This window comes from Schistosoma mansoni, chromosome 4 (assembly GCF_000237925.1).
Source record: "Schistosoma mansoni strain Puerto Rico chromosome 4, complete genome".
Lineage (NCBI taxonomy): Eukaryota > Metazoa > Platyhelminthes > Trematoda > Strigeidida > Schistosomatidae > Schistosoma > Schistosoma mansoni.
Genome location: NC_031498.1, coordinates 14,439,348 through 14,460,942, shown reverse-complemented (window position 1 = coordinate 14,460,942; position 21,595 = coordinate 14,439,348). Strand labels below are relative to the sequence as shown.

Genomic DNA, 21,595 nt, shown 5'->3' with positions numbered 1-21,595 from the left:
ACCCCGCTCTGAGTTTATTATGTTACGGTCTGTGAACATTCTTGTTATGGCCTTGAAGCTTATTAGCGCCAGAGGGAGCAAAAAGTTAAGACATGTTGACGCCCGAATCGTAATTAAATCTACGGAATGTTAATATAATATCCAAAGGAACTCATGTTGATATTATTGATACGACATGATGATGGTAAAAGGTTCAGGAGTTTTAAGCACTCATTGTAAGGGACATTGGAAATACTCTTCATTAATTTTGTTCCCACACTAAACGTGCTCAGATGAGTTAGTATTCTTGATATGTCATGTACCAGCTGCCTGGATACAGTTCTCTTAATGTCAACTCGCATAAGCGGTATATAAAATTCGATACTTCTTTTTGTTAAAGTATTTGAATACTTGGCGAAGTGACCATAACCCTTGAAAATTTCGGACAGCCGCTGCGTTGCAGCGTGTAGTTGATTTCAAGTCGTGACTTACTATTGCCTGAAGTCCTTGTGTTCCTGAACGCATTGAAGAGATATACGGTCAACAGTATACTGGCAGTTGTTATCATATCAGATGTTCATGAGCATACTCTCTCTAAAGTAATTTTTCAGCCTCAGCATTGAGACCACCTAACCAGTTCTTCTAGGTAAGTCTGGGGATCACAACGATAGGTTGACTTCCCAATGTTCTTCAGATTTTGACATCATTCATAAACAATCGCGGTAATTCGTTGATGTGGAGAAGGAAAAGTAGGGAACTCAAGATGTTGCCTTGGGGCACCCTACTTTTGATCGGCCTCCATTCAGAAGGTGTCTCTTTTACCTCAATTCTCTGCTGCTTATCCATTTTTGTACAGCACCTGTCATTCCGAAACTTGATAGCTTCCACATAGGACCTAGGTGAGAAACCCTTTCAAACCTTGTCAAAAAATCTATAAATATCACGTTGGCAGACGGGCAGTCCTCTCTCTTATTAAGTAAGTCTCCTAAGTGTGAATGCTTGTTTTGAAACCCGGGAGTTAGCAGATTGCATGATTGCATGTGGGCTAGTAACTAAACCCAGATTATATTTTCAAGTACCTTAATTGCTACTTAAATGTCATAACTATGTATTGCAATAATCTCCATAGTCTTGGAAGTGAGAATGTAGCCAAGGATGAAATAAAGTTCGGTATAATTGTTGTCTCACAAACGTGGTTCATCACAGAGAATTTTTCCTATTACTATGGGGCACGGTTCGTTGTAAGTGAAAGTGTTATAAACCGCAAGAGAGGAAACAGTATTTTATCTAAATGATAACATTGGCATAAAATTTAGTACATAAGAGGCACAAAATGGTGACACTCGTGAAACAAATAACTACTTTTTTATTTATTTAGTGATCCTAGGAGGAACCGGGTGGTGACCTGAAGCAAGGTCAACTCCTCTCTTTATTGTCACATCTTCCATGGCTCACACACCGTATGAATTTTGTGAATACAAGCATTTGCCTTCACATGCACTCAATTTATCCTCCTCTGTGATATAAGGTCATGCACTTACCTAGTAGACCACACTGGCCCGTAGTAAGCCTAGCTTCAATATTTTCCTACATTGATGGATTATTGGAGATACTTATGACTAGCACAACTGGCAGTCTTATAAGGTGCAAACCAACTGATTTCCTGGGTGACTTTAAGAATTTTGGTCTTACCAGAACATGAATATTTCATCAAACCAACGAAACGGCTTGTCTTTGAGGCTTCAATCATGTTGATCATTTCAAGAAACCTGTTCGATTCTGGGACATTTAGTGTTTTTGTTGTTTTGTCTTTATCAATTGAATGTCCTTGTTTTCCAGTTCAACGGACACTGTATCCACGGTTGCGAAATGTGTCATGAAAGGCAGTCTTCACAGACTCATAGTCATATACATGACCGAGTTTGTTAGTGAATCCGATTTCTGGCAAGTTCACACATTTCTTAAGAGAAAGCAAGTGATCCGGTTTAACTAATTTTCATGTTAAAAGTGTGTACACTGTCTGTTACTTCTAGATTATCAAGGCATTCTGGAAACAAAGAACTTAAGTGAAACCGAACATCGATCACCTGTTGTTATACATTTATTCCTCGCATCTTTTTATTTTATACAAACAGTGGAGCAATTCTCCGGGTTCCTCTCTATTTTTGACTTTGGGGGAATTCGATGGCCAGGTGAGTAGATGTAGAATTATGGTCTATTTCGTTATGCGTATTTCTCTAATAATAGATCTAATCCTAAAATTGTAAATATGCCATGATGTAACTGCTTAACTCATAAGATCTTATGTGGAAGTCACAGAATTGTTTGCACCGCTTCATCGCATCTAAACAATCACCCATAAATGACGAAGAACACAGTTATGACAATATATTAAATATGAATAAAAAGTATGGGATACACAAGAATGGTCACACCTGCAAGGCTGAGAAATGCCATTCAATGAATTTGAATTTTTTAAATTCTTTTTTCTCGCCCTCCTCATTGTTGGATCCTTTTTCCCGCCAATTGCTGCAGAACTATTTTCTTAGTTGTCTCATGTTCAGGTTCGAGGATTGTGTGGTTAGGTTCAACTTCACCACACAGACAACTGATATCCGTACAGAGAATGACAAATTGAGCCCCAACAATATGGTGTTAGTTAGCTTGCTAGCTGTACTTCTGATATTCTTGTCTAATTTTCTTATAATCTTTTCCATTGCAAACTCTGTTCCTCATACAGAGGACACATTCGGCAAACCATGAACGATAATTTTTGCAAAAAAAAGCACATGCTACGAGGTAAGACAACAAGCTAGTTAATTATATGACATCTATGGGTTATCTTCAAATATTGACTAGTCAGTGGGCGTCATCTATTGAAAGTCGAACATTGAACGGGATAGTAGTTCTCCATTAAACTGAGGAAACCGATTTAACAAGTTCTTGATTGGTAAGTTTATCGAACCAACATTCCTGTGGAAGTTGATTCTAGGATGAAGCCGAAAACCAACTTAGTTTCACTGGTTAGGAGTTCATCAAAAACGTGTTATTAATGTCGGAACATTATAGCTCAAGTATTCTTTCACTTACCTATTTTGCGTAGGCGTTCAATTTCCTATATTTTTTACGCCAAATGTTGAAAACGTGAGTTTGAAAAAAGAGTCCAGCGCTTCAACTGTCCTACTTCAGGGTTTAAATAGAGACCTATTCGGTCACAGGTCTCGTTTCTTCTATAGACAAAACGAGAGGTACCAACCGGAGAATCTCGGATTTCATCATGTGGCACCATGATTATTCCAATTGAATATACCTCAACTTTTAGAAATGAATTTAAGTGGTTTAAGTTTTTTGATGGCTTTTGTTGGCATGGCTGTCTTCTAAGGGATGGGACTACTTATCTTAAGCCAAACCCTTCTTCTTTATCCTGGATCGGGATAGGCAGTAACTCAGTCTCCAGCGATCACGATGGAAAAGTGTGATAACTCTAAGAGCTACTACAGGGTGGATATAACGACGCCATGTATGGAGATCAAAACTCTCTCGTAAGATATTTCAAACGAGTGAATAGATCAAAAAGTCAAAACAAAAGAAAAGTGACGGAAAGGGTGTCAGTATTTAGTGGAAGCGAACGAAATCCATCAACAGGGTTTACAAAGAAGAAAAACATATATCCAGTTTTATTGCTTGAAACCTAGCGAAGTCAAAGGAAAATGAGACTGCCAAATAAAATGCAAGCAATTCGAGGATGGTGGAGCCTATAGTGAGAAATATAATTTTGGAAGAGACTACTGATTCTACGGCACCAAGTTAATAAAAGTCCATAAGTCGGCAAGAGGACAGATCGAACCCTGGACTAGCCTAGATTAGACTATCGGAAGTAACGCGGGAATGGGTGTCATACTGAATAATTCACGTTACATTTGGAGCTCGAACATTCGTGCATGATCATATTGTTTGCCTTGAATGGAACAGATTAAAACGGCATATCGAATCACAGTTTTTTAAGTGGTCTGGATCCGGAAATAACGCAAATGTTTGCTCAGTGAACTTACCGAATTCAAATTTTTGAAAACAATATTGCCTGTCTTTTAGACGAGAACAATTGCATACTGCAAGTTTGTAATGATGTTACTTGACCGTACATATTTAATTCTCTGGAGTCTAAAGCACATGTTCTTAAGCACACTTACAGAGCTATTGGTTTTGGGGATTTGTTTACAGCTACAGTAACTCTAATCTATGTAGAGTTCAATAAGGCCTTTGACAATATTCCTCGAAATCTGTTACCGTTACAGCTGGACAACTTAGGAATCTCCTTAAACATCGTCAAACAAACGAGATTGGTTCTGACTCATAATTATTTAGAAGTCAAATTAAGTCATGGTTAGATGACGGCTCACTGATTTTCGTCTGTGCTTAAAAGTCGTAGGGACGCATGATACGAATATTTTAAACAAAGTTTTCTCACTGTCAAAATAGTAAAATCCTATGTATGCTCCAAGCGTTTGCTTTGGAAATGTTTCGAAACCTTTGAAAATGACTGGTATTTGAAGAACTTCGGAAAAACCTGATTCACTTAATAGAAAACAGGCTTGATATGTTGAGATTTTTATACCACCTAGAAGTAGGTAGAAAAAGCTTCATTGTTTTGCGTGGGACTCCAAATAGTGATCTCCTTGATTCTTCTCCTAGTTTATCATCATAGTACGAAGTAGACAGCAGTTTTTGGTCTCACATATCGAACAAATTCTAGATGAGTAATCAGAGATTGGATCTAACGATCGAAAGAACTGATGTCTGAGCCTTCAATTGACCTGTTTAAAGGAAAAACAGGCATAAACGAAGGCTACTGAAATACAGACATAGTATCATGGGAAATGAAGGTTGAAAATTCAATGTCTTTGCCTATCCTCGAAGGAATAGAGAGTCTATATTACATAATGCTTCGTTATCAAAGTCAGAGAGCTATTTTCATGATTCTTGAATAATTCCAAGTTTTTTTTGTATAATTGTTTTGACTGTACTGTTGATGAAGGCAACTTGAAGTCCGCGATTTTGGGTTGAGTGATTGATTATTGCGATTATTGCTATTAGCGAGGATGTCATGTTCTAGACCATTTGTTCCTAAAACATCTACTATAACATCAGAATATACGATCACAAACAATGTGCTGGGCTTGGGGATCACAGGAAAGGTGATGCAGTGTATTCATAATGAGACAGGAGTTCAGTATGCTTTAAAGGTACTATAATTTGGTATGATGGCTCATACTATAGATACTTGAGGACAATCAAAAGTCAAGAAGAGAGGCTGAAATTCATTGGAGAGTCTCAAACTGTCCTCATATAGTGAAGGTTGTGGACGTCTTTGAAAACACAAACCAGAACACTAAAAAGAACTACCTCTTAATAGTAATGGAATATATGAGGGGTGGTGAACTATTTAATAAAATTAAGGAAAATGAAAATTTCACAGAAAGCGGTAACTCGTAAATTTGGTGGTCTATTTTTGTAGAAGCTGCAAAAATAGTGTATCAAATATCCTCTGCAATTGCTTATCTTCATGAAAGAAATATAGCTCACCGTGATCTTAAAGTAATATTTGATTTTCTAATGAGCTCCTTTTAGCCGGAAAATTTGCTTTACACGTCTAATGAGAATGGTGCCGTCCTCAAACTTACGGACTTTGGATTTGCGAAAGAAGTCATCACTAAAAAGTCTCTTCAAACACCATGTTACACTCCTTACTATGTCCGTAGGTTCACTATGCTTTTTATAATCATATTTATATCTAGCACCAGAGATCCTTAATTTTGAACGATATGACAAGTCATGTGATATCTGGTCCCTAGGGATAATAACCTATATTTTGTAAGCAATTTACATTTCATAATATTGTTTAGGCTCTCAGGTTGTCCCCCGTTTTTTAGTCAGAATGGCCAACCCATATCTCCTGGTATGAAGTCAAAGATTCGGGCTGGAAAGTATGACTTCCCTGATGCACAATGGAAATCCGTTTCAAAAAGTGGTAAGTAGGGCATTTATTTGAACGGTACCGAATTTGTACTCACAAATTTTACGCTTACTGATGCATTTACTTTTAGCTTATTCGTTAATAACATCACAAAGTAACCTGTTTCCGACTTTAGCCTCTTCACACCTCGGATTATGTATTTTGTCTTTGATGGAACATCTTACATTCTACCCATACTTGCTTTCTATACTGTATTCGTAGCTTATATAAATCCAAGTATCTCATATTTGTGTATTCGGTCAAAGCTATCGAAATTTACTACATACTTCCCTTAGGTAGTTATCCATAGCTTTCCACTTATAAAAAGAGCAACAAAGTGCCATTAATTACTAGTTGACGCTTCTACTTTCAACGTTCTGTAGTTCTATATAACTAGTCACGTTACTGAAGTATTTTGTGGGGATCTTTAAACTTCAGATTACTTGTTATAAGATCTAAAATTATGTTTTGGCCAGTAAAATCTCAAACCTTATAACTTTCAATACATTTGAGTTTCTGAACTACATTCCTATCAACTCATTTGTCTTCGTAGGTAACGTCGAGTTTACGAATACTTTTAATTGCCTCACAACCATTTGATTGGTATGTGTTTAATTATCAACTATATGACCTGCCTATTGTTGCGAACTCGGGCTAAATAAAAAGCGATGCACCTAAGTTTGACTTGGGCTTTAAGTTTCGTTCAATTATTTCTGAGAATATATGCTTTTCCGTTATTGACATTTAGGAAAGAGCAGATCAGTTATGAATAGAACGAGGTGTAAATCCTAAATTTGATTCCTATCCACATTCGGATCAAACATAAGTTTGATGAAATTGAAACCATCAACATAATTTGAAATACCTAAATTGTGATATCAGTCATCTTAATATCTAGACAAACACGATTTTCAGTTAACCCAGTTTTTAAAACAGGAGTGCATGAAACATTGGAGTAAGAAGTTATTAGACCTACGTTTATGAGATACCTTAAATTCAAAACAAATGAAGTTTCAACTCGAGAGTATGATTTCAGTCTTATTTCTTCTCTATCCTAAGTTAACACTAATAAACTGGAACGTATTCAGGTTAAATATGTCTGCAGCCAGTTATCCTTTTAATGTACCGGCTTTCAAAAGTTTGTAAGAACTATCTGTATGAAGTCTTAAAAAATATGTGATCACCGTTTAAGTATTAAAATGGCTGATAAAGAACATCATACTTACTTTGTGTTATCTACACTAAATGACGAACTACCCAGTTTGCCAATATTTCAAAACTATTTTAGCTTCGTAATTTCAACTCTGAATCCTTTTGGAAAAAACATTTTTAACCACTCAAAATTGACAACTAGACTAAGCAAAGTTAAAAAATACCGAAGATGTATGTGTTTTTTAGTTGAAAAATTTTATTGACTATTCTGTTACTATCAGTCAATTCTACTTGATGTTCATGGTTTTCTTTTTCTCTTCGACATATTTGCACGCTTTTATTGATTAATAGCTAAAGATCTAATCAAAAGCCTATTACTCACAGAGCCAGATCGTAGACCTACAATCAGAGAAGTGATGAACAACCATTGGGTGGCTCAGCATAATAATGTGCCCAACACACCTCTTGGAACCAATATGTTTTTCACCACAAAAGCATGGGATCAATTTCGGGTAGGTCTGAATGTCATAAATAAATAGATTTATCAATAACTTAACACCGTCATTCTAGTGTTTGATACTAATCATATCGAAGTATTTAACTATGTTGATACTTTGTCCCAGCATGCTGAAGAGGCTGATGTTCTCTAGAATTAGAAAGTGAAGAAAACGTGTAAATTCAACGTTCAAAGATGCTTAGAATGTACTATAATACAATGCGTTACTTATAATAGACTTATATGTTGTTCTAAATCAACCACTTATGGTGCATAATGAATCTACCAAGGCTCTATTAGATTTGTTTTATCAGTTTTCAGCATATGCAGTAAATGAAAAAAGCTAAACTACAAAAATTATCTTTCCAGGTAACTTAACAAAAGGTCTAATTATCCGTTTGATATGTGAGACCCTGTTCGAAGCATTTTTTAAATCTTCTAGGTAATAAAACATTAAATAATGGCAGATTTAGAAAAAGCACTTAGTCACTCATAAGCATAGTTTTAAAAAGAGCTCAAACCTTGTATACCGAAGCATTATAATGACTTATGATGAATATGTTTCTTATTATTATTTATCAGTCGGAATTTTTAAAAACTTAAGAATTAACCTTATGTTTAATAGCTGCAGTAGATATCAATTCTACGGCACACGGGTATAAATATAATTGATTGAAGCGCCATAATTTTCACTAACATGAATAATTGAGTGAACTGATGTTCATATCCAGTACATTCGTCAGGATGTAGTTATAAAAAACTATCAGATAAGTCTTCGAGCCCAGAGAACATAGATCCACCAAAACTATTGGATAAGCCTGTAGCCACCTAACATTGAGTGCTTTATTTTGAAGCAGATTGAAGACGAGAAGTGGAAGTGTTCGTTGTTTATAAACAGATAGAATAAGACGCATATTATGTTTGTAATAGTGTTCAGTAATTTACAATGCATTTAAAAACCACAGTGAACTTAAAACACGTCATTTATTTACAATTGTTTCTAGTTAATAACCACAAAAATAGTGTTTTATTAATTTACACCACTTTTTTCCTTTTGTTTCTTAAAAAAGGAGATATTCCGTGAAAGTCTTCAGACAAAGCGTAAAGAACACTCCAATGTTCCTACTTTGATGACTTTAGATGCCTCCAAAAATCCCTTGTTAATTAAACGTAAAATTAATCAAAAATCTAACCCTGAAAATAATTCTCAGAAGGTACTAAATTAATCGATATCATCACCAACAAAATCTTTGTTAATAATAATATTATTGCTATTATTGTTTCTTTTCTGTTAATTACATAATCGTTAATTTTTTAAAATTTTCTATTCGTTTCTACTACTTTTTCTTCACTTACGTTTATTTTTTTGTATTTATATTGACGATAAATCATACTTAACTTTGTATACACGATTTCTAAAATTGTATATGTATGACAGTATATAATAGTATTCTGTAGAGGTTATATTTTTCACTATTGAACTACATTGCTCATTACATTGTTATTTTACTTCAAAGCATGAAGTCAATTCTCTCTTTGTACAAAAATGTAACATATACATATAAATATGCCTTTTAGAATGTGTTCTATGTACGTAATGCCAATATTCAAAATAAGTAAAAAAATAATGATGTTTGGTCTTAGTATGCTTGGTAGTTTGTCAAATTAGTTTGAAGGTGTTGTATTTTGTCGGGTGAGAACCTTGTTGTGGATTTTTCATTTAAACATAGTAAAGACTATTTATCTAGCTGTAAAGGTTATGTAGAACTCCGCCTGAGGCCCCTCTGCGGTTACTGCCGGTCCCAAGCCCGGATAAAGGAGGAGGGTTGTGCATAGGGTTAGCGACCCAATCCCGTAGAAAACTAACGGGCTTAAAAACACACTAACCAGAATAAAATAATTCGAACGCTCAAAGGTTATGTAGGCTTGCAACAGCACTGTCAGCAATATCCTTAGCTAAATGAACTGTAACATAGTACAACGTTGAGTTGAACAAATGGCTGGGTTTAAACCATTCAATTTCTGGTTATCAGTTCAACAAACTATTTAAAACAGGCAAGTAGGATCACTAGTCGATTGGAGAGAAACAGCTAGATTTCCAAAAATATTTTTCATAAGTGTATTGTGTGAGCTGAAATGTTTCCTGATCGTCCCTCATCACATACTTCTGTTGTACTAATTTTAGAAATCAATCCACAAAGACAGCAGTTAAATAATGAGAATATTCTCCGGTAACCATCAATATTACTCTAAGAAGTTCAAAAAACTCAACCTCAAGGAGTACAATAATAGTTCTAAATAATTGTATCTTTCACTAACCATAGTTTTACCACTAGCAATAACTGTTGATAACCTGGAGAATGTAGGTCAGTATGAATAAGATGACTTGAATCGAAACCAGGACTTCTTTCCTTAAAAAATGTCACCAATACTTTTCTTCTAAATGTACTCAATTAGGCTATATATTTTGATAATAACAGGATTCCGGAAAAAGATTATCAAATGAGCTGGATAACAGCATAAGGCCTTCATACTTTGCCAATTATAGATAACACTTCAGTGTTGAGTGATGCAAATATCGCATACAATGAATCCAACAGAAAGATCATGTCTCAAAACAAGGGTTATGATGAATACATTCAGGATTTAAATCATAACAGTATCCCCGGAATCTGTTAATATGTTATCGTTTCAAGCGACTAAGAGTTTAAAGTTTGAGTGACCAATGAAATCACTAACACTCAATTTTAAAGTAGAGAAGAAATAGGTTGATGACTATTTTTCTTCTAACAGCTTAGTCTATAAAGTGGCTAAGCACTTTTTACTTATTTCAGGAATTATGTATTGGATTATGATTATGAAGCACGGATTATTCAGGTGTTGCGATCTTTCTAATTTGTATTGGCTAGCTACTCATAGTATCTATAAAAAAGAAGAAAGAAATATAAACTCAGAGCTAAATTTTTGACTCCATTATCTATAATTTCATGAAAATTAGTTGACTTTTATCAACTAGTTTATCAAAGTAAATCACTTCAAAAGTTTTTAGCTTGGAGTTTTGTGTTGAACTGTTAGATTAGATATTTTGTTCGCAGTCATTATTTCATTGACTTTAAGTGAATTTAACCTTGTTTATCTATAAGATTCAGAGAAAATGAATTGCTACTCAATTGATCAACCTTCATTTCTACATTTGAGAAAACACAACTTTATATTATTGATGTTATCAATAGTACTCTACATATATTAGCACATATTTGGTATAGTTGTATGATATGATAATGATTGGTTAATTTAGTCTATTTTGACTATAATGTTTGTTCATCTTAACAGGAATTTATACAACCGTACTACTTCGTTTTATTAAAAATTCAAGTTGAATATTCTAATACTATCGTTTCTCCTTATTTTTAGACGAAACACTTTGGTATATAAGTCATTTAATACTCCTATATATTCATTGTACATAAAATGATTTTGTGTTAAAGTGTACAAAATCAGACAATCATTTGATCTAATACACGCTATTAGTACGTACTACACAAGCACATGATAATTTTCAAAACGGAATAACAGTTCAAAGATTATCGATCACAGATATATGTAATTATCGTCAATATCTGAAGGTAAAAACTAAACTGACGCTAGGATACAGAATTAACTGAATATAATGAAGAATAAAAATCTCTTCTCAGCACTTTGTGCTTCTTTTAACCATAGGATTACCAGAAGACATTAAATGACTTGAAAGTGGAAATGATTGATAAATTGGTAAAAGATAGCACTTTGCACACATTTTAAGCGAATAAATAAAAAGCAACAGAAATGTGCGTTGGTTGAATAACTTCATTCAATTAAACATTAAGATAAATTGATCGATGGAATTCTTCAAATCCTGTGACAGTTTAAATCGAAACTGAAGGTAAGCGAAGCTGCAGTGATACAGTTGATGAACAGAAATTTCAGATTTTTTCGAGCATTTAAGTCAATGTACTTTATGTCAAATGGGGTTTCAAATAGCAAACTGTCATTTCACAACAATTTACTGACCAAATTCATTAGGTAGATTGATGACAATCGTTTATTCTTTTTGTCCATTACCATTACGTTTGATCAAGACGACTTAAAATTAATTACTTTTCGCTTCTAAAATCAATGTAATACCAAAATTAAAAAAAACAAGTTGTAAGAAGGTATTCATTTATGGTTTTTGATTGTGATCCAGTAACAACTATGTCGAGATAATAGAGGATTTCACAAGCCTTCAAAATAAGGTGTTTGTTATTTATTAATCGGTCAACAATAGATGAAAATTGATAATGGTAACAATAAGGATAACTAAAATAATTAAGAAACATGAATAGAAGAGTTGGATAATTTTGTGAATAACACCAAATACAGTAAGATATTGGTTTTATGGATGATATTTGAAAACTTTTATCAGACGAATAATTCCTGAAATTCAGAGTACAATAGATAGTTATTCTATTCTAATTAGAGAGTCGTTATCAGTGTGCAGCAACATGATTACCTACATTCGAATTCAGTGGCTTTGTGTCTCGAAAAAAACACGAAACGATTTGCCTACGTCATATGGAAGTGTTTGGTAAAACAATCTGTATTGAATAAACGAAAGTGATTCAATGCTATTTTAAGATATTTAATCTATTGGATATATTAATTTTCACTTTCATTTACTACTGATGATTCATATTATTGTATATAGTCGAATAAATGATACCTGTAAAGGATTAATTTGGTATCGTTTAGTTACATGTACTAAGAATTTAAATGTTCACAGTAAATGTAGAAGAGCATTTGTGACTTAATTGATACTTTTGTAAATGACAGTGTTAAGGTAAAATTTTATTGCTAATATTACTATGATTATATGTTAGCTCATTTGAACAACTAGAGAAAATGTTTTCTGAATTCTAGTCAGTTATAAATTATTTGGGAAAATGATGCATCCTGCGATCTTGATCTCTTGTATACTTGAGAATGTTTCGGTAAAGTTATTCTCATCCTCAATGAAAACAACACAAGATTTATATGTTGGACTATTGTTCATTAATTTAACACTAAAGAGCAAAGATTAGAATCTCATTATCAGTAAACGTAAAAGGTATCCTTGATATAGACATAATTAAAAAATCAGTCCATGGAAATTTATAAATGCAAAATCGATCAAATGAAGTAAAGTTGACCAACTTTCGATTTTCCTTCAAACAATAATACACGGATTAATCAAGTCAACTGCTAATAGAAAAAAATCGATTTAAACTTACTCATCAACTAGTCAGCAATATTCTAATTAAGCATTTACTCACTTCATGATAACCATAACCTCAATCATTCAAAACAATCATATTCTCTACAAATTAAGTAGTGAAATTCAGTTAATACACACTCAATCAATCAATTAATACACATTTGTTGATGACATGTATGGAACAGATAAGAATAGCATTCAATCACGTGAATCAAATAGTCAGCATTATTAGTTTCACATAAAATATTACAAGTAAGCAACTATTCATGCATCCAGTGATAAATGTGTTCATAACTTTCAATGTGTGAATCAAGTCATGACAAAATCAACTAGAATGACAGTCAATAAAATGAATCTACAGAATTATCGATACATCTGATTATTTATAGAATCACTTTGCCAAAGTGGTAAAAACGTGAAATGAAATAAGCTAGACATTTAGAATTATGGATTTCATCTGTCGATAACACTGATTGAAGTAATGACAATCTTTCAGTGTTGGAGATACGATGATGTTACATAAATCATATCTCAAATGATGAATGAACTCATGATCACAGATATATTATGAAATGTTTATCTTGAACACAGAGTAAATGAAAACATTCACATCTTACTGTCTGTTGATGATTACCTCTTCACCAATCGTTGGTATATTACTATTTATAATAAGAATAATCATTTAATAAATTATTTTCTACGGTAAGATTTGCAGTTTGAAAAATTTGTCAATGTTGACTTTTATTTGATCCAGTCGACTAAAGTTCAAATTTTTTACGATACTTACTTTTACACCAAGCCCATAGATTACTTTTTGCCAACAAACATGAAATCTAAATGAAAGTAGGGTACAAATTATCTTTAACCATGAAGTATCATATACTGGAGTGTACTTCATTCCCAATCATTATTTGATACTAATATATTAAACAACAACATAGATTATGATAATTTACAAAGATTACTTGTACTGTTCAAGATCTGAATTATGACATCTACTGATAAAATCTCATCTTAGCTAAATAAGTGATATGAAGAATTTAATTAGACCATTTACGTGTTGTAGGCGTTAAAAGGATACGGCCATTAGGTAAGTTTTGGTACAGCTAATTATACAATATATATTTTGCACCATTATTAGCTTAATATTGAAGGTTACGGTTTGTCATTTTAAATCCGACCTTTACGTGAATCGATTTGGAAGTGTATTGAAAGACCTCGAACAATTCATCGCTATCTGCCTGTGGATCCAACTTGATAAGTTGAAGGCTTTTTCTATTCTACGACTATTTTAAAAAGGCTTACAACAAGGATTAAATGTGTACAAATATCTATGATTAGGCTCACTAGAAAAATTTTTTGAGTTTCTATTTCATTCTATTAATTTATTACATAAAACTTGAATAACCACAAGGTTTACTCTAGTAAGATTATTCACTTTTTTGTAATAAGGTAATAATAAATAGGCAGATTAAGATACATTGAAGAACTTATCTTAAAATTGACTTATCATCGTCATGTTTCTTTTCACTTGCCCTCTGCTTTCGTTTTCTTCTTTTTCGATATATACGCTAAAAGGAAATATGTAACTGGATTATAATTCTCTAATATTAAGCTATTTCACTAATTCTTAAAGATGACGTTCCAGTCTTGTCATAATAAACTATTTCCTAAGTACTGCATTATATGTTTAACAGGAATCGAAAAGCAATGACATTTGTGAGTGTGATACAGTAGCCTTCTTGAACCACCGCATCCATAATAATGCTACTTCAATAAACTCTGTTCTGTTCTTCAAAATGAGACAATTATTCAATCTCTTAACCTCACACAGACCTAAACAGTTGGCTATCAGTTGACATCGAATACAAAAGTGCTGTTAAACACTAATTTATACTATAGTTAGGAAATTCATGAATGTACCTTTCATTAGCAAAAATGATACATCTACTACTTAAAAAAGTACTTAAGGTTGTAGTTATGTAATCTCTATGTATTTATGTTTTTGATGCCTTGTTTAATAATAATAACTTCACACTTGCAAGATTTATCCGTAATGTGGTGCATGTTCAGAAAATAATGTTTCTTCAAAGGACTTCTTAGAATTTCTTTAAAGTTACTTCTTTTCTGTTAAATCGATTATTCTCGTTAACTAGTTTGGATTCTGTAGTCATTTTTAGAATATATATACTACTATAAAGAAAAGAAGTTACTCCAAGTTTGGGAATAAAGAAGGATGAGATAAATCCCAAATTAGGATTGGGTTATTACGAACCTAAAGGTAATCCTATCAAGACACGGAGCCATTCCATGAAGTCATTAATTTCTGGTGCAAATGGGATTTAGTGTATAGTGAAAATATCCTGCTAAAGGTCAGTAATTTAGTAGTATTCTATAGTTGAGGACCTTCGATGGTATTTATCAAGATTCTCCATTGTGTCATAAATGTATTCATTCTACATTTGCTTTTTACTTTCGAGCTTAGTATTATCTCTTACTTTTCACTCTTCAATTTTGTTTCCACTCTTGTTATATATTTCTTTACTACGATTTCAACTTTCACGCTTTTCATATTTTGAATTTTCACTCTCTTTATGCTAGTGTGAAGCGTGATACCTTGGAGTGATGGACTTATACGGTACGTCTTACGTTGTTTATGGTGTACTGAATTGATTTATCATGAAAAGCATATTTACCAATAATTTTAGTGTGTATAAAAAATAATTCACAATGATAGCACCGAATAGTTTAGCAAGTGAATATTACACTTCTATATGTTTGTTTGTTTAAGAACGAAAATGTTCTGTTAACTGAATTAGCTCATACCAAAGAAAATAAGTGACTTATTCGCATACAAGTACTCCTTCTTAACATAAAAATCCGTTATATATTTAATTAGAGAAGTTATCAAAATAACCCATAACTTTATGTAAAATACCACAATCGTAAAGAGACGGTTGATCCAGTCTTGCATATTTCAAATTACACTGGTTATACTATGTTGATATGTCGCTTAGTGATCAATACTGAATGACTGATGTAAAGATAACCAATTTGTGAATCACATCGACTTTTTGTACTTTATATACAAACAAAATACAAGTTAGATATGTTAAGTCGAAACAATTTTCACACATTGGTTTGTCCGTTAAAATAAATTTTATTGTATCAAACTCGTACATGAAGCAATAATCATCCAAATAGCTAATATTACCACTATCAAATAATACCGGTTGAATTTTTACACCTTACCACTTTATTCAGTTAAATGATAATTTCGTAAGGGGATTTTGTGGATATTTTAGCAATTTTAATAGTTGAGATCATGAGTCAATTGAAGCTAGTCCACAATGGAAAACCTGGAACCGCTGTACGGCCGTTTCTTCCTATTGTGGGACTCCTCAGCAGTGCGCATCCACGACCCCGCCTCGCGAAATTCGAACCCAGGATCTATCAGTCTCAATTTCGTGGATCGGTTGAAGTTAGACATTAACACCGTTGGATGCCCGCTCAGTGGTCAAAGAGTTAGGCGCTCGCGCGTGAGACTGATAGGTCCTGGGTTCGAATTTCGCGAGGCGGAATCGTGGATGCGCACTGCTGAGGCGTCCCACAATAGGACAAAACGGCCATCCAGTGCTTCCAGGTTTCCCATGGTGGCCTAGCTTCAATTGACTCATGATCTCAACTATTAAAATTCAATGGGAATTGATATTATGCATCACATCAATGATAAATAGAGGACAACATGAAGTTACCCATTGTTCAATCTTTTTTATTATCTCAACATGAAATGTATTATTTTATATAGGTGATATTATATAAATAGATAAACGTCATTTGCAATCATCAATCGGATTTCTCACCTTGTTCATTTTGTTTGTGTTTATTATGTCACACATAACTCTGTTGAGATTTCATTATTCCACATAATCCAACTCTAATTCATTTTGTGTACGTTACAGTTAGCCTAATATTACAAGCTTGAACACGACAGGAAATTCTAGTGGTTTAGCATAAAACACTATCAGGATTTGGCTATATTCATTTAAACAATGTGAAACAGGTTTAAAACGACTTGGAAAAATGGTGCTCCTATGTTCAATGGCTTTTCGCAGCCTAAGGGCTCAATACTTTTATTACTATAATCTTACTTCGTCAAGTGACGAAGAATACTACTGAACAGTTATTTTATCCTTATATAGGACAGCAAGCCTGGCCAAAACATCATATAGGATGAAAATCAAGGGAATTCAGCCGGAAGTCAATGATTCGGAATTTCAATCTATGTAAATTTGTGATATGATGCAGTTTTCATGCGATATTATTAATGAGTAACCACCTCAACTCAAATATATGGTCTTAGATTTTACAAAGATTTAGAAACTTATCAAAAAGTTGTTCAGAGATGTGCATATATTTTCTTGTGTAAATTTCAAACACTCAGCATATTCATTCTTTTGTTAATAGTTTTGAATGATTATAAACTTAGAGTTTCAAATCCTGTAAAACATATAGCACTATTATCGTTTCTTCACTGGCCGGATACCATCAGCAACAGACTTCTGTGGGAGGGGATAAACCAGCTTCCAGCTGAAGAGGAAATTAGTAAAAGACGTTGGAAGTGGATCGGATATACATTAAGGAAATCATCAAACTGCATCACGAGGTAAGCCCTAACTTGGAATCCGGAAGGGAAGCGGAAAAGAGGAAGGCCAAAGAACACACTACGCCAGGAAATAGAAGCAGATATAAAAGGGATGAATAACAACTGGGAAGAACTGGATAGGACTGCCCAGAACAGGGTTGGATGGAGAGTATCGATGGGCGACCTATGCTGCTCCACGATGAGTAACAGTCGTAAGTAAGTAATTATCGTTTCACTAATAATATAGATAATATTTCTCCAGTTATCATTTGCTCTAATGACACTGATAATCATAAGTTTTAATTTGACTGCTGCCAATCACATTCAAAGTCTATAATTTTGTCAAGATTTTATAAAATTCTTATTCAAATATTTTCTTTTATATTAACTTAGTAACTAGTAAATAACTTAAATAACTAGAGAATAATGTTACTTTTGACAAGATAAACTTACAATCTAATTGGTGTTGAACAAACGGACTTGTAAAAAAACAAATCACTGAAGCTCTTGTGTAAACAAGAACTATTAACTGGACTTTAAGAAAACATATATTCTTAGATAATTTTTTAAATAGACTATATGATTTTCTGATTATTCCCGTAATATTCTACGAACTAATTGATTAAATAAACTAATTTAACTGCTGTCCATGTGCTATGTTTTGCGGGTATCAATCGAAGTTTTATTTCGCACAAGCCGTGTTCGTTTAACATTAATGTCGAAGTGTACACATTCGATTTAATACATCAAAAACAAAAAGATGTGAAAGAGAGAAATCAGTTCACTGATAATCTGATAATTTAGATACATGGATCATAGCTTCAAATGTAGGAGCTATCCTATAGAAATAAACAAAGATTTCGGAAATCATTCTCCGTGGTTTAGGCATTACACAGACAATGTCGGTTCTGATGTGTTTACGAAAATTACCATACTTGAAGTAAGTTCTTATTGAGGACCAAGATTATGTACAAAGTTATCAGTAACCTTGGTGAACTGAAAATAATCATATTCACACCAATGACTAGGTCCAAGTTGAACTCCAAAAGTTAAAGTAAAAACTTTGACTGTTTGAATTCATTCTTATTGGGAATGTGACCATTAGAAGCATACTAAGTTGACTAAAAATCTCATGCTATTTTCTAAATCCAAGGTCATGAGCTAAATTCTGTATAATGTACTTGCAATACACTAAAGTAAGGTCCAAAATTTTGTTTTGTACAGTAACTTGGTATTTACTTATTTCAAAAGACTCTAGTTAATAAGTCAAAAAGATGATAACTAATTTTGAATATAAGGACTCTATCGCTTAAATATTGCTGGAAATATTAGTGAATAATCAAAAACCACAATTAATTAGCTTGTTAAAGATAAATAGCGTACATGACTAAATAAATAAGTAGTAATTTCTGTGTTTCTTTCCCTGCATATACATTCAGTAAGATAATTATAGATACTTATTTTTTGACAGACTTAAGTGTCACTGGTGTCAATCAAAAAGAATGTTAAATTATAAATTTCACGTTGTTCTGCTGTCATTTTGAATATCAAAGTTAACTGTCTTACTCCTCTCAAATGATTCAAACAATTTTTATTTCAGTATTTTTTTATTACAGACTATATTTAGTTTCGTATCCTAATCAAAATTCGCTGAGATTTTACAAATATATTATTCCTATTTAATATCTTACATCAACTCGGCGCTCAAATACTGTGAAACTATTCGCTCTAATTTAGACGAAAGTTCTTATAAAAATTGCTATTATTTTAAGAACTTATCATCAACCTTCGAGAACCCATCAAAATGTCTTTAGAAGACAGAAAAAGTCTGAAAACAACTTTTATTCAACATGTAATGGAAACTTACCCGAAACTTATGGAAAAGCGAAGAATTATATGCTGAACTCCTCTTGAGTAACTCCCTATATTCTTGTTAAATTTAGTGTTTCCGGAATCTTCCAGACTATCAAGACTCTGTACAAACCTATAAATGCTTTTATTTTCTGTACACAAATTAACTTTAAAAGTAAAGCTTCTGCTTATACTTTTCAACTTTTCTCTACCGTTCGAGGCTCAATTGTGTAAATATTCTGGAGAACTAGAGGTCAATTAGAGAGCAATTGCTAAGTTTTTAAGTATCAAATGTTTTAACTCTGACGTACAATCTGGTTTCAAAAAAATTAGACTGTGAGAAATATCGTTCTATAGAAGTTATCATCTACACTTTTAGTATGTTCAAATAATCACCTTTTACAGATGCACATGAAAACTTACTCTTTAGACAGAAATATTATTAAAACTCATACATAACTTTCCGCAAAATAATTCAGATATAAAAATTTGATTTGATTCACAAAATTTTATTTCAAATATTTTCTAAAATGCTATTTGATTTTCTGCGCATTCATTTACAGTAAACCCCTTTCATAATTTTAAGTTACAATTTACTTCAAATTGTCGATTAAATCGTTTTTTAGATTGATACCATGAATGTATCAATGTTAGACCATCATTGAAAACCTGGAAGCATTGAACGTCGGGATTGTGGATGCGCACCGTTCAGGAGTCCCATGATGGAACGAAACGGCCGTTCAGTGCTTTCAGGTTTTCAATGGTGATCTAACATTGATCCATTCATGATCTCAATATAAACTCAACAATCTCCACAACTCTATATTAATAAAGCGTTTTTAACCAAAAATTTTGTTACTGCTGATAGATGTCATTCGTGGATATACAATGGTTATTTGGTAGAACTGCGAACAACCCAGGTAAAGTTATCTTTCTTTTAATGTTTATAGTTTTAGGTTATTATGCATTAAAATTATTTCACGTGTTTTTTTCAGTCTTATCAGTAGACGTACGTTTCTACAATAGAAGATTTGATATCATTTTTTTCAATGGAATTTAATTAAATTATTTTTGTGAAAAAATTCTGTTATTACATAATCCAACCGTTGAAAACGTTTGAAAGTATTTATATTGATCAGAATATGATTGAATATGACTTAGTTGGTATTGAGAAATTATTAATTTATGTTATGAAATTTGTCAAATATTTTTAATCCAGATAGATGTAAATATCAACAAATGTAGTAGTTATCAGAATAGGGTTTTGTGGACACCGTCGTAATTTCTAATAGTTGAATTCATAAGTCGTGATCAGCGGAGTTCAACCGTGTCTGTTGTAGAGGCAGCCACTGAATGAAGACAATAGTGAACGATCGCACAATATCGTGGATTTGTCGAGGTTAAACATTAACACCGTTAGATGTTAGCTCAGTGGTGTATAGTTTAGGCGTTCGCCCGCGCGGCCGAAGGTCCCGGGTTAGAGTTCCGCGTGTTGGATCGTGGATGCGCACTGCCGAGGAGTCTCATACTAGGACAAAACGGCCGTCAAATGCTTCTGAGTTTTCTATGGTGGTCTAGCTTTAATCGACTGATGAATTCAACCATTAAAAATGTATCAGTTTTTAAATAAAGTCATCTATATCAAATATATATTAATGTATATTTAATCGTATGCATTTCACTCTTGTTTTGAATAATTAAAACAGTGTGATTACTGGAGTAAATTTCGAAATTGTAAGTCACTATAGCATGATTTAGGAGATAAATTTTAGGGCTTAACATATTTGACATAACCGAAACAACTTCGGTTGTTGGGTGTGTTAAAACTTGTAGCCTGTATGCCCCGTTAATGTACAAATTGATAATATCGCCAATTAGAAAGCAGTGATTTATCGGTCGGGCCAATTACGCATAAAATCCATACGGGCAGTCTAGAGTACTTTTCGGTCCTGCTTTCTGCCTACCCCAGTTAGAACACCATTCTCACCCTCTGTGGTATAATTCATTTATTTCAAACATACTGAGTTTATATACCAACCAGATAGACCACGTTGTACCATAAAACAGGAAACAACATTTGTGCAAGATTTAGCCAAATATGGCTGTGAATAAGAGAGATAGTAATTGATAGACAATGCATAACTCAAGAATGGTAAATCGTATAATAATAATTCATAGGTCAAAATA

At 33.1% G+C, this 21,595-nt stretch overlaps 2 protein-coding genes across 2 annotated transcripts; one reads left to right on the top strand and one right to left on the bottom strand.

The window, feature by feature from the left end:
* Window positions 1-5,078: 5,078 nt before the first annotated feature.
* Smp_053560 (serine/threonine kinase) lies at window positions 5,079-9,258 on the top strand (the record flags this gene model as incomplete). Its single annotated transcript, XM_018796918.1, has 8 exons — window positions 5,079-5,222; window positions 5,257-5,461; window positions 5,495-5,574; window positions 5,608-5,734; window positions 5,775-5,850; window positions 5,883-6,007; window positions 7,496-7,656; window positions 8,711-9,258. The coding sequence occupies 8 exons, from the start codon at window positions 5,079-5,081 to the stop codon at window positions 8,864-8,866; spliced, it is 1,074 nt and encodes a 357-aa protein (XP_018652012.1). The 3' UTR covers window positions 8,867-9,258.
* Window positions 9,259-15,932: 6,674 nt separating this feature from the next.
* Window positions 15,933-16,094, bottom strand: Smp_202520 (uncharacterized protein; the record flags this gene model as incomplete). Its single annotated transcript, XM_018796917.1, has 1 exon — window positions 15,933-16,094. The coding sequence occupies one exon, from the start codon at window positions 16,092-16,094 to the stop codon at window positions 15,933-15,935; it is 162 nt and encodes a 53-aa protein (XP_018652011.1).
* Between the last annotated feature and the right edge of the window lie 5,501 nt (window positions 16,095-21,595).